General features: G+C 40.7%; 1 protein-coding gene across 1 annotated transcript; it reads left to right on the forward strand.

The window, feature by feature from the left end:
* Positions 1–1,245: 1,245 nt before the first annotated feature.
* Positions 1,246–4,808, forward strand: LOC147631080 (FT-interacting protein 7-like). Its single transcript, XM_086809413.1, has one exon. It carries the CDS (start codon positions 1,834–1,836, stop codon positions 4,753–4,755), a length of 2,922 nt encoding a protein of 973 aa, XP_086665539.1. The 5' UTR covers positions 1,246–1,833; the 3' UTR covers positions 4,756–4,808.
* The last annotated feature ends 4,868 nt before the right edge of the window (positions 4,809–9,676 follow it).

The following is a 9,676-nucleotide window of genomic DNA, read 5'->3' on the forward strand; positions in this document are numbered from 1 at the left end:
CAATGTGAACCAAAACAACCTGGGCCACCAAACAACATGGGCCACCACCTGAGGTTTCCTTAGGATTTAAATTCTCATGGTATATTATGTATGATTGCTACCTAGTTACCAAGAATGCTTAAACGTTGCTAAAGAGCCCACAATTCAAGGTATGAAAGAGGGTGAGGGGACCTATGATTTAGATGTAAGAGGTGTGTGTTACAATCAAGCACGCATTGGCTTTCTAAAGGAAAGGTTCGACCATGGAGCGACCCCAATGAGAAAAGATGAACTGTGGTGTGAAAAGGTATGGAAAGGCCACTAGCATGCATATATGTATGTGTGTGTGTTTGTAGAGACAAAAGAAGAGCATAGTTTATGAGGCAATAATTATTGGAGTGAGGTGGCTTCTAAGGGATGGCACGTAGGAGTAAAGCAAGAGACTTGGCGGCAAAGAAATGTGTCTGAATAGAAAAACATTATGATGGTCATCATTAACATTTTATTGGTCCCAAAAAAAGACACTAACCAATTATTATTGCTTTTATATATTTAATGTTTATTACAAGCATTCCAAGGACACCATCTAATTATTGGTTTACCTATTTAATACATTTACACATACCTTAGAAGTGAGATTTCCGCATTTCTTTGCATGCTTATTTTTTTTGTGATGTGATCATGAAAGCAGTTGGCATCTTGGTGCGACTTTATTCCTCCTTTCAAGACATAAAGTAGATTTGAGGCCTAAGAAATCCTTTAATTGAGTACTTATTTCAATTGTGGCCTTAGAAATCAATGTGTTTATCCTCCGCGGAGGCATAAAGTAGAGATATGTGGACTCACAAATCTACGTGTATTTGAGTACTACCTTAGAAAAATTTGCAGTCAAGTAAAGGCTAATATATTTCGAGTCAAGAAAATTGAGGGTGCTTGCTTGGAAGCATGATCTTGACTCGTGGGAGAGTGGCAATGCAATTTTTTCTTCATGGAAACAGCCAACCTACTCCCCCTTGCATGCAAAAGTTGCTTTTGCCAACCGACAAAACGTAGACAAGTTTAGCTCAATCAAGCCATCTTATTCCTTCAATCAATGCCATACACAATTATTTTTCCAAAGAAAAATCTCCTTCTTTTTGCATAGCTACCACCCACAGATAACATAAGTCCATGTTTTTTTTCTTTTTTTTGGCCTTTTGGAATATTTTTTCCCCACAATTTTGTTCTCGAAATGATAAAGGCATTGCCAAAAGTTGATGCCATGTTTCCATTGATTTGTGTGGTACATCATTGAAGGCCTTTAGAAAAGTAGTGCTAGCCTTGAATCCCTCTAGAAAAAGGCACCTTAAGAAGAGCATTCGAGTGTGCAACACAAGAGCCCATATGTTTATGTTTATGGAGTGCTTCTTAGGAGAGTGTGTTGGACTCTGCAAGGCAATGCTGTTGCTTTTTTTGATAGGCAGCATGACTGTAGGAGCATACATGGAGGAGTTGATAGGCTAGATTAGAAAATATTGGGCACTTGTGAAGCTTTTATCATGGGGTGAAGCACTTACTCTTGTTGTGAGAAGCTCTTAAGGGCTATAACTGACTAGATCTACACTGTTGGAAGTCCTGTTGGGCTACATTTCATCAAAGGCTGGTATTCTCTCATTTTAGTACACTATATCCAATCTATGCTCATTTTTGTCAACATTTCATCAAAGCTTCAGAGCATTTCCCCCCATAGCCCAAGGGTACCAATTGGTGGTGCATCAATCATCATCTTTCTCATAGCCTAAGGCACCGGTTGAGGCATTAATTCATCATTTTCTCATATATTAAGGCTGCTCATTATTGAAGCAAGCAAGGATCATGGCACAAAGGAAGCTTATTGTTGAGGTTTGCAATGCTCACAATTTGATGCCTAAAGATGGAGAAGGATCGTCCAGCCCTTATGTGCAAGTGGAATTTGATGGGCAGAGGAGGCGGACCAGAACAAAGCCAAAAGATTTGAATCCAGCGTGGGATGAGGCGTTGGAATTCTGGGTCACAAATCCGGCAGAAATAAGCCTAGAGTGTGTGGAAGCCACAATCTACCACGACAGGAGTGGGCGGCGGCCCAATTTCTTGGGCAGAGCTTGTGTTTCCGGCACCAGTATCGTGCCAAGGGGCCAGGAGGCGCTGATTTACTACACACTGGAAAAGAGGGGTTTGTTTTCTCATATCAAGGGGGAGCTTGGCTTGAAAATGTACTATTTTGATGAGGAGGCGCCCCCGCCCACGCAACCGCCGCCGGACCCTGCCCTTCCGGCTGAACCGCCGCCACCAGAAGTGCCGCCACCTGAAGCGCCGCCACCAGAAGCGCCGCCCCAGCCAGCACCTGAGCCATCTCCTGCCCCGCCACCCGAAACCCCTGCACCGCCTCCCGATGCCGCCCCGCCGCCGTCAAGTCCGCTCCACCCCATTCCGCACTATCACCACCACCCCCCTCCCGTCCTCCGGCCGCCCCCTGTCGACCCCTTCCCAGTCCGCCACACGACACCCTCTCTAGGCGAGAAGGTGACAACCTACGACCTCGTGGAGAAAATGCACTACCTCTTCGTCCGCGTCGTCAAAGCCCGCCACCTCGCCCCCAAGGACATCCTCACCGCCTCCTCTGATCCCTACGTGCGCCTCATTGTGTGCGGGGTGTCCGCTCGGACGCGGACAATCCCCCAGCAGCTCAACCCCGAGTGGAACGAAGTCTTCGCCTTCAGCAACTGGGAGAGCCTCCGCAGCGCCACCCTGGAGGCCAGCGTGTGGGACCAGGATAACGCCAAGCCTGACGACTTCCTGGGCGTAGTCCTCTTCGACTTGCAAGACGTTCCCAAGCGTGTCCCGCCCGATAGCCCCCTCGCGCCGCAGTGGTACCGGCTGGAGGCACTCAAAGGCGGCGGGCGCGTGAGTGGTGACCTGATGCTGGCGGTCTGGGTGGGCACACAGGCAGACGAAGCCTTCCCCGACGCGTGGCAATCCGACACAGGAGGCCATATATCGCACACGCGCTCCAAAGTCTACCTCTCTCCTAAGCTATGGTACCTGCGTGTGACCGTCCTCGAAGCGCAGGACCTCCACGCCAGCGACAGGTCCCGGTACCCGGAGGCCAGTGTGAGCTTGCAGCTGGGATTCCAGGGCATTCGCACCAGGCCGTCCAGAAACCGCACTACCAACCCCGTCTGGAACGAAGACCTGATGCTCGTGGCAGCTGAGCCCTTCGAGGAGCACCTAACCGTCTATGTCCTTGATCACATGGGCCCCACTCATGACGAAGACCTCGGTCACACCAGAATCCTCCTGCAGTCCATTGAGAGGCGTGTGGATAACCGTCCAGTGGGTTCCAAGTGGTTCAACCTAGTCAAGATTGAAAATAATGTGACCCACTTCCGCGGCCGCGTCCACCTCCGCTTGTGCTTCGACGGCGGCTACCACGTCATGGACGAGGCTGCCCAGCTGAGCTCCGACTTTCGGCCCACCGCCCGTCAGCTGTGGGGCCCACCCCTGGGCATCCTGGAGTTGGGCGTTCTTGGCGCCCATGGCCTCCTCCCCATGAAGACCAAGGAAGGGCGTGGTGCCACGGATGCCTATTCCGTGGCCAAATATGGCCCCAAGTGGGTGCGCACACGCACAATAATTGATAGCTTCGCGCCACGCTGGAATGAGCAATACACATGGGATGTGTATGACCCGTGCACAGTGCTAACTGTGGGTGTCTTTGACAATTGCCATGTCATAATGGGCTCACCCACGGATCCGCCACCTGCGATAAAGACCAAGGACACGCGCATTGGCAAAGTCCGCATTCGCCTGTCCACATTAGAGACGGATCGCATTTACACACACTCGTATCCGCTCATAGTCCTGCATGCATCTGGGCCTAAGAAGATGGGAGAGGTGGAGCTAGCCATTCGCTTCTCGACCGCATCAATGTTCAATCTCATCCATGCATATACGCAACCGCTGTTCCCACGCATGCATCACATCCAGCCTTTTACACTTGTACTACAAGAATCACTTCGCCACACAGCAACAGACCTAATTACACACCGCCTCACACGGTCAGAGCCACCACTGAGGTCGGAGGTGGTGCGTTACATGCTGGACACACACTCCACTCGGTGGAGTATACGTCGAAGCAAAGCCAATTGGTACCGCATCCTGTCGGTACTCAATGGGATCATCGTTGTTTCCAAGTGGCTGGATGGCATTTGTCATTGGCACAACACACTGACCACTATCCTTGTTCACATACTTTTCATAATTCTTGTATGCTACCCGGAGCTGATCCTTCCCACGCTCTTCCTCTACATGTTTCTCATCGGCGCATGGCATTACCGCTTCCGGCCGCGGTCGCCCCCCCACATGGACGTGCGCCTGTCCTATGCAGACGCCGCCCGCTATGACGAGCTTGATGAAGAGTTTGACAATTTTCCCACAAGTCGTCCTCCAGAAGTGGTGAAGCAGCGCTATGATCGCCTTCGAAGCCTTGCTTATTACATCCAAATGGCCCTTGGCGACATTGCATCTCAAGGGGAGCGCTTTCAAGCTTTGCTCAGCTGGCGTGACCCTCGAGCCACCTCAATTTTCATAACTTTCTGTCTCATTGCTGCTATAGTTTTGTATGTCGCACCAATTCGTGTGGTTATCCTCTTCTTAGGTCTCTATTATCTTCGCCATCCTAGGTTTCGTGAGCTCAAGCCTCCTATACTTTTCAGTTTCTTCCGAAGATTACCCGCCTTGTCAGATCGAGTCTTGTAATATATCTCAATCCGGCCTTTGGAATGATTATTATTGTTATTGGCTTCTAGCTACACCCTGTCTGTGGTGGAAGTGGACACTCTCCTCTTGTTCGCTTCCTTCAATAATGTCAAGTCTACCATAGAATTTGGCTTCACTTCCTTCTTTCGGTGCCTTTTCCCTTCTTTCATGTAAAAAAATTTGGTTTTTTTTAAAATTTGGTTAAATTTTTTATTATCAGTTTGATGTAAAAAAAATAAATCTTGCTTACATGGATCGCAATGAAAAGGTGAGGGTGAAGAGATTATCGTTGATCCTCGAGGGTGAGGAGATTATATTTGATCTAATTAATTAATCAAAAATATGTTCTAGGGGGGCTTTATGAGAAGAAAAGGAAAAAAGATAAGCAAAGCTTTAGCAAAAACGATGTTCCTTTTCACTTTATATATATAAGTTTGAGCACACATTCCATGTAATCATTGTCCTATTGAAAGAAGATCCAAACACTCAAGTCCAACCAAGATATAAAAATCACCAGTGCTCTAGACACTTGTGTGCACACACCTTGTATGCATGCAATCCTTGTTTGAAAACACACACACAAACACACGAAGGAACACATGTGCACACACATAAGTTTGGGTAGAAGGGAGTGAAGAAGAGGGAGGGACTTTTAGAAACTTCATTAAGATTCGGTATGAATGGATCAGCTAGAAGCTAGCACTCCAACTTTATGCAAATTAGGTCCAGTAGGACACGCGCGCGCGCACACACACACACACAAAGGAGAAAGGAGGGGGAGGGGGCAGTAGATATGAAGAAGGAAGTTTGAAAGGGATATGGAGTTACACCCCCCCCCCCCCCCCGACACCATCTAAAAAGATGTTTTAGGTGGTTCGATAGTAAAAATCAAATTTTTAAAAAGTTTGTCAACAAACACTTTTGTTTATTAGTAAAATGAACTTTCTATAAATTTTTGGATATTTATAAAATGCTCAACCCCCTACTCCTTATTAAGATATTTTTTTGGGTCTTAGAGAGTTTTTTTTAGACTTCATAAAAAATTTTCCCTACAAAATTATTTTAAAAATCCAATTTATAAGTTCTCGTCTCTACCACTACAAATGAGCCTTTGCCCAAGCCATATGTCAAAGTTTAATTTAACAATAAAAATGAGAGGTTTTGACAAGTAGTTATTTATGGCACCTTTAATCGTACATTAAAGAGATTTATCAATAAAGCATAAATTTAAACAATGACTTTTTCAAAAAGGGACGTTATGATACTAACTTGATGTTTTCACTATAAAACTAAAGCTAAGACATGGTTTTCACAACTAGGTCAATTTTTAAAATGATTTATAAACTACCCTTTTACATGTTTGTGTTTGTTAAAACTGTAAGAATCACTTAATAGCTAAAGTTTTAATAGCTGCTTTGTAGATTCTCTGTGGAATACAAACTTTAAGCTTTTACTCTCTCTCTATTTCTTTTAATACAAGTGGTTATTTGTAGGATTTTGTTCTTTAACTCTGCCTCTCTCTCTATTTCTTTTATACAAGTGATTATTTGTAGGATTTTGTTCTTTAACTCTGCATGCTTTCTTACATGTTTTTGTGTGTTTCTCTCACTATTTCTTTTATACAAGTGGTTATTTTGTAATAATTTAATGGAATTTTCCCAATTGCATGCTTAAAATGTGTTAATATAACAGCCTTTTGTCCCTCTCACTCCATATCCCCTTTCCCTCTTCATATATGTTTATTTGTTGCACACACCCCCCTTCCTATCCTGGTGCATGTGTGTGAGCATGCATGTGTGTGTGTGTGTGTGTGTGTGTGTGTGTGTGTGTGAGGGAGGGAGAGAGAGAGAGAGAGAATATGGATCAAAGAAATCTTTCATGTGCTTGTAAACCATTTCATTTTTCTTTTCTCAATGAAAGACAAAACTTTCTTTCTTCACCTCAACCTTATTAAAATTTGTCAAAGCCACTTTTATGGCTTTCTTTGTCTTTATCAAAATTGGCAAATTTGCGACTATAATATAAATGTTGGTCCTAGCTTTAACCATTTTTCAATATGTATGGTAACCAAATATCCTACACACATTTGTTATTATCATCTCTTTTGTTATAAAAAATACTTATAAAACAAGTGAGCCATTTTTGGCATGCTCACAAGACTATTGGTTTGCTATGAGATCCTTACTCAAAGAAGGTGATTGTTGGAACTGGTCACAAGCATTTTTCAACTAAAAAGACAAATTTAGAAAAGTACAATAGCTCTATTCTTTTGTTAATGTAAGGCACACTTTTACAATTATTGTTGTATAAAATTTCCTCATAAACAAAGTACTGTGAGTACATCTAGAACCATCTACTTTCGTGTTCTTTTTAGTGCTTTTCCACACCTTGTTTTCCCATGTTAATGTTGATATCATACCTGCCAAGTAAAACATCAAGAGATCTTTCTCTTTTCTAAAAACATGTTGCTAGGAATCAACTTTTTTGCATTACAATATTATCATCTTTAGTGTGTGGTGATGTGGGGCTCTAATCTTTAGATGCTTGCAAATATTTTTCTTTCATGAGCATAAAACGAGAACATTAACATTGGGCACTCAACATTATGGTTTGTAGAATGAAAGTTGCTCACTACTAATTGATGAATTGAGTAAATTTTTAATAGAACTATTTTCCAACTTCCTAATTTATTATTACGTTGTCACTATATTATGTAGGGTATAATGAACTTTGTGGTTTTGTATAACAAGTCTCGACTTGCAAACATAATAAAAGAGCAAACTTATCATTATGATTATATTATGTGGGGTATGATGAACTTTGTGGTTTTGTAAACGAGTATCAACCTGCAAACATAATCAAAGAGCAAAATTCATAACACAACACTGGGTCCAATCCACCCCCTCTCTAGATGGTGGCTCCCCTCCCCATTTGGAGTATTTATATGTTTTTTATTTCAAAAATAGACCCATGGAGCCAAAAATAGCTTGCTCCATCCAAATTTGGGTCTCATTTTACAAAAATAAACTTTAGTTCCTTGTGTACGACCTTTCCAATTAACTTTAGTGCCTTGTGCCTTGTGCCTTGTGCCTTGTGCACTACCTTTCCAATATATAAATTAATCTCCTACACATTTATGTGTGAGCTTCTATCGCTAAGGTTCTATGAGCTAAAAATAAGGAGCCATTACGTACTTTTGATATATCGATAAGCTTCTATGGCTAACTTTCTATGAGCTAAAAGTTTTAGAAAATAGGTGTTTTGATATAGCCACACCTATTAGAAACAAGATTGAGAAAACTAACAAAGGATTTAGTGTTTGTAATGCTTTGATATACTTGAGAGATTGAAAAGGAACCGGATAATTAAAGTAAATAAGATAATTATTTGATCAATTTCCTTCTTTTTTTGTAAATTAAACATATTTTTTATCATATTGTGGATATAATTAATTTCAAAAGATAAACTTTCATGGATCGTATGCTTTTATCACTCATAAGTCATTTTAACTAAAACCATTTCTCCTCGATTGAAAATTCCTACCATGGAAAAGAAACTACAAACATAATCTAAAACTACCCATTATGGTGGTTAATTGATTACCTTATTTTAGTAAATTATAAAAGTTAATAAACTATATGAAGTTCAAGTTTTAAAATCAATCACAAAACAAAGAAATTTGATTTCTATTGGATAGTAAAACACACAATATTTATACTAGGTTTCTATACCTTAATATTGAGTACTTTTAGGATTAAATCAATTTACTCCTCAAACAATCAAATATTTTTTTATTTAACCAAGCAAAAATATTTTAATAGTATCAATATTAGGAATTATTTAAGCTTTTTAACAAGAAAATCTAGAATAAGAGATAAAAATACTAGTGATTCTCTCTCTCTCTCTCTCTCTCTCTCTCTCTCTCTCTCTCTCTCTCTCGCTCTATGTCTTTTTACAAGAATTAAAAAAAAATAAAAAAGGAAAAAAATCCATATTCTCTTGAATAAGAACTAAAAAAATAAAACAAAGTTTCCTTATATTTAACTACAAGAAATAGGGAGGTATAGCCTCGATTTTATCCTGTGAAGAAATTAAAGGATCTAAAGAGAGATAAAATCATGTTTCGAAGTTCTAAACACAGTTGTGACAATGTGGCTATGGGTCACCAGGGCTTGCTACGTTACAACCGCATTTATAAATGCAAAACAAAAAAATCATAAAAAATTAGAGCAAAATGGGAGAGAATAATCTCCCCATTCAGCCCCAATTTTTAAATTAAATTTAAGTACATATCATTAAGAGCAAGAGCACATTAAGAAGATAAAGATCTCATAAGATTTAAGAGCATAAAAAGCCGTTACATTTAATATCCAATACACCAAAAGTACATTTATGACATATATGATATAAAGAGGAAACATATCATCAACCATATGTTTTAAACCAAAAAAACTATCATATAGTGCCTTATTCGTCTTCATCCTTCAAGCTCATCATCATCATCATTATCATCATTATCAACAACATCATCCTCATGCTCAACATCATCATCCTATACAAATAGAAAAGAAAAAAATACACAAAGAACTATAATTTTGTTAGAGAAGATAAAAGAGAATATGAGAATTTAAATTTACCTAATTAAGAGCTTCAACTATTGCCCCCTTTTCTTGAAGCCATTGTGATGTTTCTTTCTCATTATATCTTCGACAATAACCATATTTTCATACATAGAGAACTATAATTTTGCTAGAATTTAAATTTACCTCATTAGGAGCTTTAACTATTGCCCAAGTTTTCAAGAGCCATTGTGATGTTTCTTTCTCATTATATCTTCGAGATAATAACCATATTTTCCTTCTGTGGGTGAGCAATTACCTTGTGATTTTTATAAAAATAAGTTAATAATCTTAAAAGTAAT

The sequence above is a fragment of the Cibotium barometz genome, chromosome 15, assembly GCF_041138505.1.
Source record: "Cibotium barometz isolate CiBa-2024 chromosome 15, ASM4113850v1, whole genome shotgun sequence".
NCBI classification, from domain to species: Eukaryota; Viridiplantae; Streptophyta; class Polypodiopsida; order Cyatheales; family Cibotiaceae; genus Cibotium; species Cibotium barometz.

Coding starts and splice junctions, on each gene's coding strand:
- LOC147631080 (XM_086809413.1), top strand. CDS start 1,834: ATGGCACAAAGGAAGCTTATTGTTGAGGTTTGCAATGCTCACAATTTG.